Source organism: Centrocercus urophasianus, unplaced genomic scaffold (assembly GCF_019232065.1).
Source record: "Centrocercus urophasianus isolate 14NV4802_14NV808 unplaced genomic scaffold, USGS_Curo_1.0 seq_15, whole genome shotgun sequence".
NCBI classification, from domain to species: Eukaryota; Metazoa; Chordata; class Aves; order Galliformes; family Phasianidae; genus Centrocercus; species Centrocercus urophasianus.
Genome location: NW_024884697.1, coordinates 12,634,118 through 12,651,135, shown reverse-complemented (window position 1 = coordinate 12,651,135; position 17,018 = coordinate 12,634,118). Strand labels below are relative to the sequence as shown.

At 45.4% G+C, this 17,018-nt stretch overlaps 1 protein-coding gene and 2 long non-coding RNA genes across 4 annotated transcripts in view; 2 read left to right on the top strand and 1 right to left on the bottom strand.

The window, feature by feature from the left end:
• The window catches only part of LOC122158634, a 96,640-nt gene extending 93,709 nt beyond the window's left edge, over window positions 1-2,931 (bottom strand). The window contains exon 1 of the long non-coding RNA XR_006168271.1: window positions 2,717-2,931. This is a non-coding gene — a long non-coding RNA (uncharacterized LOC122158634). The remainder of the gene's footprint in view (window positions 1-2,716) is intronic.
• LOC122158633 overlaps window positions 1-3,573 on the top strand; it is a 61,347-nt gene extending 57,774 nt beyond the window's left edge. The window contains exon 2 of the long non-coding RNA XR_006168269.1: window positions 1,050-3,573. This is a non-coding gene — a long non-coding RNA (uncharacterized LOC122158633). The remainder of the gene's footprint in view (window positions 1-1,049) is intronic.
• Window positions 3,574-8,894: 5,321 nt separating this feature from the next.
• Window positions 8,895-17,018, top strand: part of NAMPT (nicotinamide phosphoribosyltransferase) — a 29,197-nt gene continuing 21,073 nt past the window's right edge. Inside the window, exon 1 of one of the 2 annotated variants that reach the window (XM_042815504.1) lies at window positions 8,895-9,005. In XM_042815504.1, coding sequence (XP_042671438.1) covers window positions 8,946-9,005 — 60 coding nt within the window. In that variant the 5' untranslated portion in view covers window positions 8,895-8,945. The remainder of the gene's footprint in view (window positions 9,006-17,018) is intronic. The other variant, XM_042815505.1, reaches the window with a different exon arrangement.

Genomic DNA, 17,018 nt, shown 5'->3' with positions numbered 1-17,018 from the left:
AGTATTAAATTGAAATTACAATAAAGATGAATCAAGTAGAATTTGATTTATACAAAGACAAAATCCAAACATAGCATTCATAGAAAGCACTATGCAGCTGTGTATAACATAGCAGGTAAGGATCTGTTCGAGTCAAAGGCTTTCTTGGTGCCCATCAGTTTGCTTCTGTGCATGCTCACAGCTGCCCCAGAACCTCCGCCCATCAGCATCCGCACACAACATCCCTCAGCTTTCATCCATAGAGGATTTCTAGGCCACGCTTCACACACACTAATGGGATTAAGCTCTTCACAAAGCACTGCTGCAATCTATTCCTGCATGGAGAGCTTTCTGCTCTCACTGCCCACTGTGTAACTGGCAGCCCTGCAGAATGAGGCAGCTCCAGCACGTGCCCTCCAGCACAGCCCCGACCAGTTGGCTCAGACAGCGCAGGCTGCCTGTCCGCCTGCCCCAGGTTGTCTGCTGGACAGAGAATTTACAATGGATTGGGGTTGGAAGAGAGCAGAAAAACCTGTGTCTATATTGTAAAGACAGTGGGCAGAATGCAGGGAGCCCTGTTCCTGTGCCAGTGATGGCATTTTCCATAAACCAGCCAGTGCAGAACTTGCAAAGCTCAGTGCCCTGTGCCAGTACAAATATTGTGCAAGACCACTGTTAGAAAAATAACTTTTTGGCAGAGATCATTCCTGCCTGGGACAGCAAAAAGAAAGATTTCCAGCTCCACAAAAGAGTGCACACACTTGTACGCTGCTTCATCACCTCTGCAATTATTCACCACACATGCTGATTTTAATCCTGCTCAAGTCAATAAAACTGCTGACACTCTAAATTTAAGTATACAAAGTAGTTTTTTGCTGGATTTCGGTTAATATTCTAAATTCATTCTTCATTCTAAATTCATTCATTCTTTTCATTCATTGTTATCTTAAGAATCAACAAAATGCAAACTCAAACATCAATTTCCATCAATTTCCATTGGAAATTCCCTGGTTTTGAAGGTGCTGTCCTTGCTAATTCCCAGGTCTTTATTTTTTTCCATCTCTGCACAGGAGAAGCACAACCCATGGCACAGCCCAGCAGCAGTTTGAATGCACCAGCACTGAGTGAGCAGAAATGACGCTGCATCTGTCTGCAGGGTTTGCTCACCTCGAGCTAGGATGACTTAGCAGAACAGCCCTGCATCCCTGCAGCACCTCAGCTCCAGCCACCAACATCCTTGCTGACTGCCTGAAAGAGCCTTGATTTGTCCCATGGTCAAACCCCAAGCCTGTGGCGAGCTGTTACAGAAATGGGCATCACTTGGGGCTCAGTCCTGATCCCTCTGCAATCTAAGCATTCACACTCCTTGGGAACAGCAGGAGCAAGATCCTTCCCTGACAAATTTCCCAGATCTCACTGAGAAAGTGGGCAAAGGAAAAAATAACACATTTTTTAAAGACTTGTAGTGCACCAAATGTGATATTTTTTTGACAGAAAGCTGTCTGTTCAGTACTGCTTGCCCTCCATACCACTCTTCCAGAGAGCAGCAATTAATTATTCATTCTTTTCTCCCTTTAAAGAAACAGTAGGCAAGATGCTGAGCTTATCAAAGTCAGCGGCAGCTCAGGGTTCTCATGGGAGAAGCAGTGCTTGCTGTGGATCACGCCTAACAGAGCACGCCTGAGCGTGTTAGCACAGCACCAGCTCAGGGCTGAAGTTCATGCGAGGAGACTGGTTGAGGTCATCAGCTGAGGAGCCACGAGTGTAACGGCGGGGCTGGAGCACATGGCTAAGCAGCAGGGCTGGCTGCTGGCTTTTACAAATGCACTGATTTTTCTCATTTTGCTTCCAGAGTTTTCCTGCAAAGCTAGCACGAACACTACAGAAACTAGGCAGTCACTAAATATGTCCGATCTTCCATGTTGCCAACACAGCAACAACGGAAACTGGGGGGAATCAGTGTTTTTAGGAGGCTCCTGGCTTTTCCTTTTCTTCCTAAGTGTGTAGAAAGAAAACAAAGGTAGGCATAGCCTCCACCTTTCCAGAATGAGCATGGAGACCATTAGCAAGGCTCTCAAGCCTGACAGCTGGCACTTGGTCACAGACATAAGTGTGGTGGCATGGTTGAACTTCACAAATTTTGGTAATGCAATGGTGCTGTGGATATTGTGAACCACGTGTTTTTACCAGGACGCACAATTGTACATCTAACTCCCTTTGAAAATCATCCTTTCAAACATACAATAGAAAAGCAATCTGTTTTGTTTGAGGTCTCTTATTCCTCCACCCATGCAAAGCTCAATCTCGCCCTATGGACACTGCAGTCACTGTTATTATGGCAGTGCAGAGGCTCTGGATAGAATCAGTCCTTGGCACCTTGGGGGATAAACAAACACAGAACTGAAGTGGTCTCAGCTCCAGAGGACTCACTTTCTATTGTTTTACTCCAGAGCAATGAGAAGTGATTAAATTACAAACTTCATTCTAGAAAAATGGCAGTAAAATCTTCACGCTATGCCATAACATCAAAAATTCTCAGCCAAACACTGCTGGAGAAACTATTTAGAAGTACTTCTGAATCCTGGAATATATTTACTGGAAATAGTTCACTCTTCTTCCTGTAAAAGCCAGATGCATTAATTAACATGAACTCTATTTGCCCAAGCTGAGCCTCAGGGCACAGTAATGAAGCAGAGAAAATTTGGTTTGAGAGGCAAAGAAAACACTCTCTACTTACTCAATTTAAAAGAAAAGGAAATCCAGCTGCTCAGATGTCTGTGGACCTTGATGTGTGGGCACTGGTTATCCAGTTTAATGTTCACATCACTACTCACTGCATGCCACAGTCCACAGCCACCCCTTAATTGGCCGTAGAGGGTTATTTCGGCTGCACATTGTGCCATGGACTCAGCCTGTATGTGCCATGGACTCAGCTCAGAGGTTACTCACACAAAGTTTATTGGCTCAGGTGCTGCACAAACAAAGTTAAGCAGTGCCAGATCAGATCTAGAAGCAGTTTATCCATTTTTATGTTATCTGGAACATAATAATATAAAATAAACTCTACTGACCCAAGCTAGTGTTGTTCACTGCATATCTGGACCCCGGGAAGATTCAGAAGTATGGCACAGGCACCTTTACTCATGGAGCCCCGTTAAACCCAGCAAGCTTTCGCTCAGGAAGGCCTGTCCTAATCCAAGCTGGTTCTAGGGAGTTGCACTCAAATATCCATGCACAATACTTAATTCATGAAAAATATTGAGCAATGGTGAAACAAAGCAAAGAAACCTGAGTGACTCTTGATGGAGAGCGCCTCAGAACTCAGCCAAAGCAGAGGAACTGTCATGGATCCACAGCAACTATGCAGAAGCAGTCAAGTATCTCAATGCTTCAGAAGCTTCAAAGGATCCTGTGGCATTTGTCCACCTGTGCAACAGCATCTTCAAGTTAACTCAGCTTCATGTTATTCTGAACAGGGAAGTGAATGATTGAACTTCTTTTACTCTTTGAAGAGCAAGCAAAAGCCTCAGCACTGCTTATCATTTTTTATTTCTTGACATATACTGTATGAGCTAAATAAAGCCATAATCATAACCTGAAGTGAGGTTAGCCTCACAAAACTGAAATTCACTTCTTCCAAAAACCAAGGCAAGAGGTCTTGCAGCACATCTGGAAGGGTAGGAATCTACCCCCAGGAGAAATACGTGCATCTCCTCCCAGAGATAAGATCCAATGTTGAGATAGAGCTCTTAGGAAAGTATAAAGAAAAACTGGCTTGCTGTAATACACACTTTGAACCACAAAATCTAATAAGTTCTTGAAGGACAGCCATCCTGAGATAAAATTCTTGTTGACCCAGGTCTTGCAGACAGACAAACATCTCTTGCTAAGCTGGAATTTAGGAAAGAGCTGCTATACCATGAACTGAACAGCAACTTCAGTAGACAGACCACCAAGCAGTATTTTAATAGAATATTAGTTTCTGTATATATATACATAAATATACCTTACATATATAATTATATATATATTGTATGTACAGAAATCCAAGAATCTGAGTATCAAACTACATATAATCTAGTGTGGCTGCCCACCGAAAAGCTCTGCCATTTCCCATAAGTAGAATCTTGCACTGGATTTAACCTTATCCTATAGCACATCTTATTTTCTTACACAGTATGGTCAGTTATTTATACAGCCTGCATAACGCAAAATTTTTAAAGATTATTTTGACTTACAAGTTAATTAGGCTTCTGCACAAGTGTTTGGATAAATTACAGGAGAGAAATACTAGTGCTTGCTTCACACTGAATATGATTTAAAGTGATGTGTCAGGATTTTCTTTTATTTGCTTTATGCAAAATAATCCACTGTTCCATGATTCCTTGTGATTAGGATAATATTTTACAAGACTATTGATGGATGCCGTTTAGCAATGAGAATAAAATTCTCAAGCCTGCTGTAATCTACTTAGATGGTACTAACACCTGAGCCAGTTGTGCACTGACCATCTCTGGAGCTTCATCCATGGTGAAAGAATGCCATTAACTATACAGAGGAAGTACTGAGGTGCTGCAGAAAGGTGTAGGGTAGGAAGCTTTAGGAAGGACAAGAGAAAACTTAGGAGACTTAGTCCTGATGAAAAGTCTCCAGGTTCCACTCTGTTCTCTTCATAGTTTCACAATTAAGGGTGCACTGAGCTGGGGGAAGACATCTGCTGCCAACTGTTAAAAGCTTCAACACCACCACGAGCACTGGCTGCACCAACCTGTGCAAACCTAAAGCACAAAGGAGACCAGCTATATCTACATATTTAAACAGAAATTATCAGTTTTAAAATATAATGCTGGCATCTAATTCATAGAATCATAGAATTCCAAGGTTGGAAAAGACCTCTGGTCCAACTATCCACGTACCACCAATATAAGCCCACAAAACCATGTCTTAATACATCTAAATGTTCCTCCAGGGAGAGTGACTCCACCACCTCACTGGGCGGCCTGTTCCAGCACTTGACTCTCTTTGTGAGAATAAATTGTTCCTAATACACAACCTGATGCAACCTGAGGCCATTACATCCCATCCTATGTTACCTGGGAGAAGAGACCAAGACACCCCTGGCCCCTCCTCTCAGGTGGTTGTGGAGAGTGATAAGGTTTCACCTGAACGTCTTCTCTAGACTGAACAATCCCAGATTCACCAATATGCTTTGGAATTATCACCAAGATAAACAGAGAATGAGGGATTGGTGCAGGCTGAGAACTAATTATCAAAAGAATCATAGAATCATAGAATCCTTAGAGTTGAAAAAGACCTTTAAAGGCCAACCCTCCTGCAATGATCAGGCACATGCACAGCCAGATCAGGTTGACCATAGCCTTATCCAACCTTGCCTTGAAAGTCTCCAGGGACAGGGCATCCATCACATCTCTGGGCAACCTGTTCCAAAGCCTCCTCACCTTCACTGTAAATGACATTTTCCTTATATGCAACCTACATCTACCCTCTTTAAGCTTGAAGCCATTTCCCCTTGTTCTATCACCACAGGCTCTGCTAAAGAGTCTGTCCTCTTCTTTCCTGTAGCTCCTCTTTAGATACTCAAAGGCCACTCTCAGGTCTTCTCCAGGCTGAACAGCCTCAGCTCTCTCAGCCTGTCCTCATAGGAGAGGTGTTCCATTCCTGGGATCATTTCTGTGAAACCTCTTCTGGATGCACTCCAACAGGTCCATGTCTCTGCTGTCCTGAGGACACCACATCTGGACACAGTACTCCAGGTGAGGTCTTGCAGAGCAGAGGGTCAGGATCACCTCCCTCACCCTGCTAGCTGTGCTGCTTCTGATACAGCCCAGGATATGGTTGGCTTTCTGGGCTGCAAGGGCACATTGCTGGCTCACGGCCAGCTTCCCATCCTCCAGTACCCTCCAGATCGTTTTCAGTAGGGCTGAACTCAATCCTTTCACTCCCCAGCTTGTATTGGTAGTGAGGGTTGCCTCGACCTCATGAAGTTCACCTGGGCCCACTGCTCAAGCCTGTCTTGGTCCCTCTGAATGGCATCCCAGAAAAAAACAAAACAAAACAAACAAACAAAAAAACAAAAAAACCCACAAAAAAAAAAAAAACCAACAAAAGAACCAGAAACTCTTCAGGTGAGATGAAAAATTCACGTGCAGAAATTTCAGTCACATCGATTTTCTGTGTAAATGCGACACGACTCTCACAGCTAGATGAAATAAATATCCAGTTTTGCAATGGTTATCAAAGTGATACAATCTAATCTCTATCTTAATTTGGCTGATCTTGTATACAATACACCAACCTGAGAACATATTTGCAGGACAGAATTCCTTCAAAAGCAGCAAGAGACTACATGACAGACTTTATGTACATATAAATATATATATATTTAAAAATATAAACTGCTAATGGATACTTCTACTACTCAATATAATTTCTTATCAGAAATCCTGGAGGACAAAAACACGTCCCTGCATTAATATGACTTTATAAAACCTACCATTACTGTTTTGTTTATTGAAAACATGCAAAATGAGTACCTCTAAAAGTGTCTTATATGTCAAAGGACAGTGATAGAAATCATTTGTGAAGATCTCACTCACTGAAGATGCTCACCAACAGAGCATTTAGTTATATCATCAGGCTAAATGCTGTCAGAAAAAAATTCAGCTGAAATTCCATTTAAATTGAAGAACACAATTTCTTAATGTGGTTCCATCCGAAAAGAGAAGTTATGCCCATTTAAATTACAAATTCTGGTTTCAGTAAGTCAGATGAAGAACCCAAAGTCATTTAGAAAGATAACAGACAAATAAAGCACAGGCATCCAGTGTTTGAGGTCCCCACTCTTCACCTCTCTTCCCCCATTGTAATACACTCCCACTGCAACAACAGCTGGAGTATTTCCTTTTTATCCAAATTTAAAATATGTTCTTGTAACCAGCAAAGTGTGATTTAATATACTTCTATTCAGCATAATACTAGTTTCTATTAATATGCTGAAGTGTCCTAACTTTACAATATTTCATTACAGATACAGCTTCAGATTCGCCCACATGAGCTAAATTAAACCATTCTTCAAGTTCAGGCACATTGTAAGATCCAAGAAAGAGCCAGCAGGAGGAGGGGGAAGATGCTGACAATTAAAAATTCTGTCTGAGCAAATCATCATTAATTATGCTATTGAAGGCTTGAAGATTTATCAGCAGAACTCTGTAGTGAGAAATGTCAGTTTTTAAAAACAACAAGCCCTGTGGTATGTCTCTGACTTTTCTAATTTCTTGGGACACTTCAGATAAAAGACGGATCTGATCAAATTAATCTATTTTTCTTTTCAGTGATCTGACTTACATTAAAATAGACTTTCCAAACAAAAATGGAGATTTGTCTTTTGCCACAATGTCACCAGGAAAGAACACATGGAGGAAGGACAAGGAGAAAAATCAGGTGTAAATGAGATCACAATGTAAAGTTTGGGAACAGAGCACGGCAGAGTTGTGTGTAAAGACAATTTCACACTGCCCCATAATCATGGTCCTGCATTGATGGCACACTCCTTGGGGGGAGAAGGAATTAAGTCAAGTCAAGAGAACTTCAGCAAAAGCACTTCAAGGCAGATAAGCTTCCTAGACTGACATTTGGTAAACAGCATTTTAAGATGAGTTTTGCAAATGGAAGAGGGCAGTTGGCTCTCCTCAAACAAAGGGAGAGCCACAGAAAGCCCCAAGGGAGGAACTGCAGGTGGGAGATGCCAATATTTTTGCTGCGATGGCAAAACAACGGCAGGGAGATAACCTCGCAAGCAGCAACAGAGCAAGCAGAAGGAAGGCCTGTGCTGGAGAGAGGGGCTGGTAAAGTGAAAGGGCAACAGCTCCTGGTCCAAACCTTCCAATGCTCTGCCTATAGAACAGGCTGTTGCCATCTCTGCTGCCAGGCCAAGTGGAGCAGGGCCCAGGGCAGGGCCTGGGGCAGCACACACAGACACACACAGCCCCACAGGGGCCTCTGTCCCCATCGTGTGCCTGAGATTCTGGGGACGCTTGTGCTCCAGTGACAACCTGACCAGTGCAGTCCACCCATCCTAGTCCTTGCTCTGAAAATGGTGACTTCTTACAACAGGAAAACGAAATAGGGGAACAACAACAGCACACTGCAGCTCTACCCATCCAGAAACTCGAAGCATATACTGGGATCTCTGTACATACTTGGGGCTCGGATCCACACACCACCAAACTCCCCGGTGTTTCAGGAAGGGCTAATTAAAGCGTTTCCTAGCGCAGCGCTGACGAGCAGCAGGCACACAGTCCGTTCACCTGTCAGAAGGGCCCCTCCCGTGCCTGCATTCCTGCAAGGCCCCGGGTCACGCCCCGACCCGCCCCTTCCCAGAATCGTGCCCACAGGCGGCGCCCGCAGGAATCGAAACTGGAGCCCCTGGGCGCGTACCCGCGAACCGCGCGACCCTCCGCGCCACCGAGCTCCGCACTCGCCCCGCCCCCGATGCCTCGGCAAATCGGGAAAGAGCGCGCACCGGCCGCGCGGTGACGTCACGTGCCCAGCCCCTCCCCTGCGCCCTCCGCCCGGACTCCGATGAAAGAGAACGTGCGGCTCGGGGCTCTCCCCCGCACTCACGGTGTCACACCGTCCCCCTCCTCCCCCCGGCACCGCCTGACCAATCAGAGGCCACCCCGACCCTGGCCCCGCCCACGCGCGCGCTGACCTCACGGCACAGCCTCTGGCGGCTCGGCGGCGCGGCCAATCGGCGCTCGGAAGCCGAGCGAGGTCCCGCCCTCCCGGCCATCATCCGCCCGGCTCCGCCTCCCGCTCGGCTCCGCCTCCCGCCATCCCCCCTTTCTCCTCTCTGCCCCCTCCCAGCACCGAGCGCCTGGCGGCGGCGGGCAGCACAGCCTAGTCCTGTCCGTGCAGGCGGCGGCGCCTGCTTGGGGCTCGGCGGCATGGAGTGCGCGGCGGCGGGCGCCGAGTTCAACATCCTCCTCGCCACCGACTCCTACAAGGTGGGCACGGCGGGAGGGACGGAGCCGGAGGGGGGGGTCACCTCTGCGGGCACCGTTCCGGACCCGCGAGCCTGCAGGCGGCTGAGGCTCGGAGCCGGGCCGCCGTCGGCTGCCGTTCTCCGCCGGCCCGGTCGAGGCCGGAAGGGCCCCGCGGCGGGAGGGAGGGAGAGAGCGCGCCCGGCCTCGGGGCGGTGCGGGAGGACCGTCGGTGGGGCTCCGCGGGGCCCCGCGGCCCCGGTGCCTGCGGGGCGAGAGAGAAAGTGAAAGCAGCGCGGCCCGGCGGCGGCGGCCATGGCGGCACCGGGCGGCCCCCGGCCGCGGTGGGGACGGCGGCGGCGCACGTGCGGCCCTGGGGCGGCGCTGTCCTTCCCGCGCCGTAGCGGGGCGGCATCGGCCCCGAGGAGCCGCCGGCCGGAGACGCGCGTGCGGGGCGGCCGCTCGCTGCGGCAGTGGTTCCTTGCGTCGAGTCTCCGTTCGGAGGCGGCACTTTGAGCGATGGCGCTGCCCGGCGGGGAGATCTCGCTGCGCGACCTCCCCGCTGCCGTTCCGCGGGGTGTGACCCAGAAGCCCTTTAGGCGCATCGGAACGTGAGCGCGCTCGGGCGCGAGCCCCGTGACTGCTTACCGCGAGCGCGGGGCTTCGGGCTCAGCGCGGGGTTCCGGGCGCAGCCACGGCGGGCAGCCCCCGGTCCGGCCCGCAGTGACTCCGGGAGTGACAAATGAACTTTTTCCTCTTCAGGAGCCGAATTGCGCTGTCAGGGAGGCGGTCGGTGTGCTGAACGCCGCCGCGGTCACACCACCGATTGCGGTGAAAGCGTTTGTTAACACTGTCGTCCCTTAAAGCTCTGACCGCTGGTATGGGGTTGGGCGTGTGCTGATAACCCAACGGAGCTGGAAACAGGAAATGTTATATCACGGCCAGCTCCTGTCACTGGCAAACTCCTGGAGGAGTCTCTGTTTGCTGGCTCGTATTGCTATCTCTACCAGCTCGTCTCTGAGGATATGATGCTACTATTACTGTTTGATGTTATACAAAAGAACTCTTTTTGTAAAGGAGTTGGTAGTGCATACCACCGCAGTCTGTGAACAGGTGAGCTGGAACATAGGAGACACCAATAGAACATTAGAGCGGCTCTCTCAACAAGGCTCTGGAAACCACTTTCATTAAGGGCTCAATCTGGCAGCACTCCTTAAGAACTACATTTTGGTCTTCTGTGTTAAGAGGGCTGGAGTGCCTTCTCCTGTGAAGACAGGCTGAGGGAGCAGGACTTCTTCAGAATGGAGAAGAGAAGGCTCTGGCAAAACCTGATAGTCTTTCAGTACTTGAAGGGAGCTTATGAACAGGAGAGGGACAGCCGAATAGTGACAGGACAAGGGGGAATGGCTTTACACTAAGAGTAGGGAGATTTGGGATAGATGTTAGGGTGAAGCTCATTACTCAGAGGGCAGTGAGGCCCTGGCACAGCTGCCCATAGAGCTGTGGGTGCCTCAGCCCATGGCAGGGGTTGGAGCTGGTGGGGTTTAAAATCCAAGCCATTCTATGTTTAAATTTAATGCAAACATGGAAGATCCACTTTTTTTCCATGCTTGAGTCTAATCATGTTAAGTACTGTAGGCTAGCATTTAGGCAGTGCCCATTTTCCGTCTCATTTGCACGCAACTTCTCTTAAATTCACCAGATCTGTTCTGGGATCAGTAGAAGTGAGGGGCACTGGAATGGCAGACCACACTGTTTTTTCTGCTTGCTGCTCTGTAGGAAGGCTGATGTAGTGACTGCTAGTGGTAAAAACCTTACAGGAGTAAGTAAAGGCTGAGTTCTTTGTAGTTCAGGCTGAATTGGGGTTAAGTTCTCTGTGACAGTTTGGAGTGTTTTACTTTATATCGAAAGTAGTTGGAGTTACCTGCTTGGTTCTGTTAGGACTTTTCAAATTGCCTCCCCATGCTTTGTTCCAATCCTTAAGAACTCTTAGATCTTTGAGCAACACCTAAGTAGTTGCTTTTATCCTGTTAGGTAACAGGGGCACACATCGCTTATCTGCTCCCTGTGTGATACTGTCATTTCCTAATCAATGAAGCTCACTTACTGAAAGCACTTTCAGTATGACTGCACTAAAAGATCTGGTAGTCCACAACATCAAGCTTTTTGCAAGAGTTACCAAACACTCTGATGCACTATTAGAACAAATTGATCTCATGTTTTTTTTTTTCTTTATTCCTCCCTCAATATTTCTGCTATATCCACTGTTACAGCATCGGTTTGTATGCAATATGTGACAATCAAGCTATAATGGAAAACATCCACTTGTGTTCAGAAGTTTACTTCACAATTCCATTGCAGTAGGCACAGATCCGTACAAACTAATGGTGGTGACAGAAGTCACATGCAGATAAACAGCTCTGCTGGGGAAAAATGTGCAGAGTGTCTCAAACAGTGCGGCCCCATCCGAGACAGCTGTCTGAGAGTAACAAGTTCTGGTGTCTGAGCTGTGATCTGGCACTGCTTGTTTGTGTTTGGGTGCTATTGGCTCCAGTGCCCCAGTTCTGCGCTGAGGTAGGAAATCTGGGCTGGAAAGAAAACTGATTACTGGTTTAAGAGCCTACTAGGAGTTAGAAACAAGTGGTGTATGGCAAAGTGGTTTGGTAGAGCTTTCTTTTAAGAGCTGATCCAATTCCTCTTCCCCCTCAACAGTTTTCCTGTTTGTGTGCCTATCGTAGAACATTTCCTCTTAAGTCACAGAAGCTTATCAAACTCCCACTTTCAATACCATGCTTGTTTTTCTAGTATGCTCCTTTTTTTTCTGGGCAGGAATAATTCCCAGAGGGTGATTTCAGAGACATGCTGTGCTCCATACCCAGTGCTGAGCTTCCTTTTTTGAGCTGAGGCTTGCAGATCTGTACCAGTGCTTCATGATTTTGGTGCAGGGCTTCAGATTGTCCAGTGTCTCTCTACCCCCCAATAACAATACAAACGTTTTTACCTCAGTTAGATGGAAAAAAAAAAATCTGAGTACTTTGTTGCAGATTCTTAAGCTTCCCCAAGCTCTCCAGCAGTGATTTCCCTATTATGTGCCTCAGCTGCCAGGCCTGTGGTGGTCACACAGAGTGGTGAGTTTGTATCTCACTGGTGAGTGAAAGCAGTTGTTAATTCTTTGGATCATAAGACTTGCAAGAAATTAATTTGTGCAGTGGTGCCTGGGGAACTGCTCTGTGACAGTGTCCAGTAGAGGCACTATGCTTTTAGTGGTGAAATTTCTCACTGGTAACACAATACTTGCTGGAAGAGGGAAGTACTTGAAGTCCAAATTCTGGCTGCTAGTTGGAAAGCTGCAGCTGAGGGAATGGATGCAGGTAGACTCCTTGAAGTTCACTGTTCTTCAACTGAATGTACTGGCTGCTGTCCTAATGATCTGTTGACACTAAGAAGTCTCCATAATCTGATTTTTTGGGGTTCTTTTTTTGGTTGTTTTCAATTCATCAGGGGTCAGTTTATCCCGCTCTTGCCCTTCCTCCCATCAGGGCCATGTGTTGTCCTGCCCTTCTTGTGCCCCTTGTGACTCCCTGCACTTCCCAGTGAAGCCTTCCACCTTCTTCATCTCTGATGCTGCTGACACACTGTCCCTGTTTTCTCTTTGCTTCCCATCTCTCTGTTTGTCCCGTGTTGGTTTGAGCACAGGCTGCAAATCTTCCAGAGAATACATCACCTGAGAGCCAGGGGAGGGCTGGCCTGGCAGGGTGTTTTGGTGGGTAGGTGTCAGGCATGGACCCACAGCTGGCCAGGCCGCAGTGTGAGCTGTGAGTGAAGGGCTGTCAAGAGGACTGAACCTCGTTTGCTATACCAGTAATAGCTTATGTTGTTACCAGCAATGGACCCTATTACTGCTGGTTGGAGTGTTTTGTAATTAAGCTGATAGCTATAATAAGCTGCCATGCAATTACCCCATAGGAGGAACTGACTTGATATCTAGACTGCAAATGAGATCTGTGTCAGAATTCAGTTCTTTCTGGATGCTTCAAGGAAGCTTAAACATGTTTTCTTCTTTCTTTTATTTTTCCTTTTAAAACAAAACAAAACAAAAAAACGGTGTGCATCTTCCATGTTGAATTTTAATGACTTCTTTTACTCCACGTGGATGCAGAAGAGCACTTCTGAAGTGTTTCATGTGAATGTGTTTATTCTCAGGCTCTGACAGCAGCTACGTTCTTTATTTATAAGGCTGTGGGTATGCAAGGAAGTGTCATGAGTATTCTTTATTGGTTTTGATTAGTACTTAATGATGACAAACTATTCTTAGCAGCACATATATATGTTTATTTTAATTAAAATCTTTTGGTGGGGATGTGGACGCGTTTTGTTACCTCCTGTAATTCTGGCAATGGAAGGGTCAGAAGCTTCAGGCCTGATATTCCATGTACAAAGCAGTCTTTGCTGTGTCAGGGTCTGTTTTCTTCCACCTTTTAACTCGGTCACACAGTCGTGTTCCAACCCTCAAATCATCATTGCTCTATGGGAATGCTGCCACTGTGTGGGATTTGGACAATTTTTAAATTAATTAATTTAACTTTCATTGTTGAAAAGCTAAATGCTTTTTCACTTTTAATTAAGGAACGTGAAGCTTGTAGCAGTACATGAAATTCTACTGCTACTCAAAAAATGTGTAAACAGTAAGCATAAGGCATTTCTGTCATCTTTGTTGTGGTAATCTTGCTTGTAAAACATAGGAATTTTTGGTGACAAATCTGCTGCAGAGTGCTACTTTTAAAACATCATATTTTTTGAGCATTTCAGAATACCTTTGGTTACAGTGCTTACACTTGACCTTGTTTTGTAGGTGAATGTGAACATCGTCCTTAAGAGCACCTCTTGCTGTTGTGTGCAGATTACATATAAATGTGCCTCTGTGCACATACTCTCATTATTTATTGTAGTACTGACCGATGCCTTAGGTTTTCTTGCTCACTCTCTTATTTTTCAGCCTGTAAGAGATAATGGTATGCTAAAATACAGAGGCATTAGATGTGGACCGAAATGACAGTTTCGGTCATAGCCTGTGTTTGTCCTAAATACTGCTTCATTTCCTCTGCTGTTTGTTAACTGTGCCTTCCATGTAAGTTATTGGCAACCTTTGCTTTGAACCATTCTATCAGTTAAACCCAATATTGTTAGGTGAAATGGTCCTTCAGATCATGACCTCTGTCTTTTCCTGCGAGTTTTCAAATGGCAGGTAGTGCCACAACAAGAGAGAGAGTCTTAGAGGAGCTTCATACAAGTATCTCCAGGATAAATGCTTGAGGGACTGCTGCAGGGAAGTTATCTAACTCAGCATACTGTACTTGGGGTGAGGATCCCCCAGATAAATATTTTCCAGTACCAGTTAATTCAACACCTATTCTGATACCACATCCCACAGTGTGGCTCTCCTTTTTGTTTGTCGCTTATAAAGGAGCATGGGTCAATTTTCACCTACGCTGTCATGGATCTAGCCCATTTTGGCATGTGAACAAGGCTGGCAGGATATTGACTAGCCTGTAATTCATGCCCTCTGTGATGTGCCCTAGATCCTAAAGTGCCCCAGTTGAGTGGTCCACAAGGACCGTGCTCCTTTGAGCTTGGCTACAGTATCTATCTTTCAAGAACTGGACTCTTTTATACCCATTTTGCAGTGAAGAGTTTTCGAACTAACTACAAAAATGTCAAGTACCTTCTTAGTTGTGCTGGTATTCTCTCTTGTAGAGGTAAAATTCAGACCAGCCCCTGCAGGCTAGATATGCAGGGTATTGTTTGCTTTGCTACAGACAGAGCTTAGAAGCATCTTTCTGATGGTTCATGATAGCACCCAGCTGAGCAGCAGGAATGTGAGCACACCAGATTTCTCTGCTGAGGTTAGAGCTGGGTTTCTCATATTCTCAAATGGCTGGCATGTATGGCCTTAAGTAACATTTTAAAAGAATTTCTTTGCAAACTCTTTTATAGTAAAGTTTGTAAGCAGACTCTTATTCCAGAGGGTTTGTTACCTATTTAAAACAAACAACAAAAAAAGCCCCACCTTTGTCTCCTTCTCGTTGTTTTGTCACGAGTACTCTTAATTCATTTCTCTTAAAATTTAACTTCTTACAGTTGGTGTATTTTCTTGGATGGCTGCTCTAAATCTGTTTTGTGCTTCATATTATTTTTCTACTACATCTAGTTGAATAGAAGTATTCTTTATCCAGCATACACCTTTTTTTTTGGATTAAATGTAATAAGGAGCTGTCACAACTGGAGAATAAAAGTGCTCTATTTCAGATGTAATTTATAACCTTGTTGTAGATGGTTGTTCCAGGGCTGTTTGTTGAAATTCGTGGAAACAAAATCTAAGCCATGGTCTTTGAACTAAGTATCAAAAGACCTTTGAACATGTTTTGGAGTTCTGTTTTCTTGTAAGGGTCTCTTAATCTCGGTAGGAACTTCTGCTTGGTCTTTGTTTCTGTAGAAACGGGGGTTTCCTATAGAGCTTAGAGTCACTGCTGCTTATCAAGAGCCTGTCTGTACAGGTCCAGCTTCTATCACCCACTACCTGAAAGCACAGCTTTATCAATGCTGTCTCAATCTGTAAGTCGCATGAAATACATTTCAACTGCCATCTATTGTCATCAGTTGTTCTTTCTACACTGTGTAGCATACAGGGAGGTGCAGAATATCATCTGACAACAAGGAAAGCTCAGGCAGTTTTGAAAGCATAGCTTTTATTTTCCAAGTGCCTTGTAGCCTCTTTTGTATCATCGATTGTGTTGTGTTGGGTTTCTTGTTTTTCTTTTTTTGCTGTTTTGTTTTCTCAGAGGTGTTTTCTATCTCTTCTGTGAGATGTTCCTGTTTCCTAGGGCTTGATCCTTTTTTGGATTTTTTTTTTTTTAATACTTATTTTTTAGCACCAGACGTTTCATAGAATCTCAGCATGGACTGGGTTGGAAGGGACCTCAAAGCCCATTCAGTTCCTCCCTGTTGAAAGCAGTGTTATCGCCCACCAAATGAAACTGCTGTTTGACTTCCCTGCACCATCATTGCGGTGAATGTGTGTTATTCCCCATGCCCTAGATATCCAAGAATCCCCAGTAATGAACAGAGCCATCATCCTGCGCTGTAGACAGATGTGCCGTTTAGATTCAGCACCCTGCCTGGTAGCTTGCAAGTACAGCAGAGGCTATGAGTCCTTGAGGTGTGGGATGATGATGTGGCTTAGCATGGTGGATCTGGAGCCTTCCTGTTATGGTTAAAAACATCAAGAGTGAGGGAAAATGGGTCTGGTGGTTTCTTCTCACCTACATATACTGTGTGCCTGGAGTGGTTGGAAGGGGTGGTGCTGTGAGATTGAGGTTGTGTCTGAGTACCACAGAGTCCATGGGAGCCTTGTGGGCACCCAGTGGGTGCTCAGGTTTTATAGAGGAAACCCGTGGCTTCGTGTAATATTAAAGGCAGCCCAAATTATTCAAAATCACAAAGACTGGTTAGGTGTGAAGTAACTTAATTATGAGGGAGGCAGTTTGGGGTTTTTTTTACTGTTTGAATGGATTCTAATATGTAAATAATAGAACTACATCTTACATTTATAACTTGTAAAACAAATTATCTCTGTCAAGTACTTGGTGAAGTTTAATTTATAAGTGTATCAATTTCATTCAAACTTAAAATTAACTTAAACTTAAATTTGCATCCTTAGAAATAATATTTTTGTGGACAGTAACAGCTATATGTTTTCAGTTTGAGGTCTAATCTAAAGTTACAAAAAATAGCAGAACCTGCATATTTGATGGATATGCATTTGGGGTTTTTTTTGTGTGTGTTTTTTTTTTTTTTTTTTTTTTTTTAATTTCTCTTGGTTTGTTTTCTCTCTGTTTTGTTTTTTTCTTTGGCTGAAACTGTTGCAAGGTAGTCTGGAGGAGCAGTCTCCCCAGGCATGCTGCATAAAGGATACTTCTAGCTGTTGGCTTTCCAGTTGGCTTTCAGCCCTCAGGTTCTGCTCACGTACTGCCAGAGCAC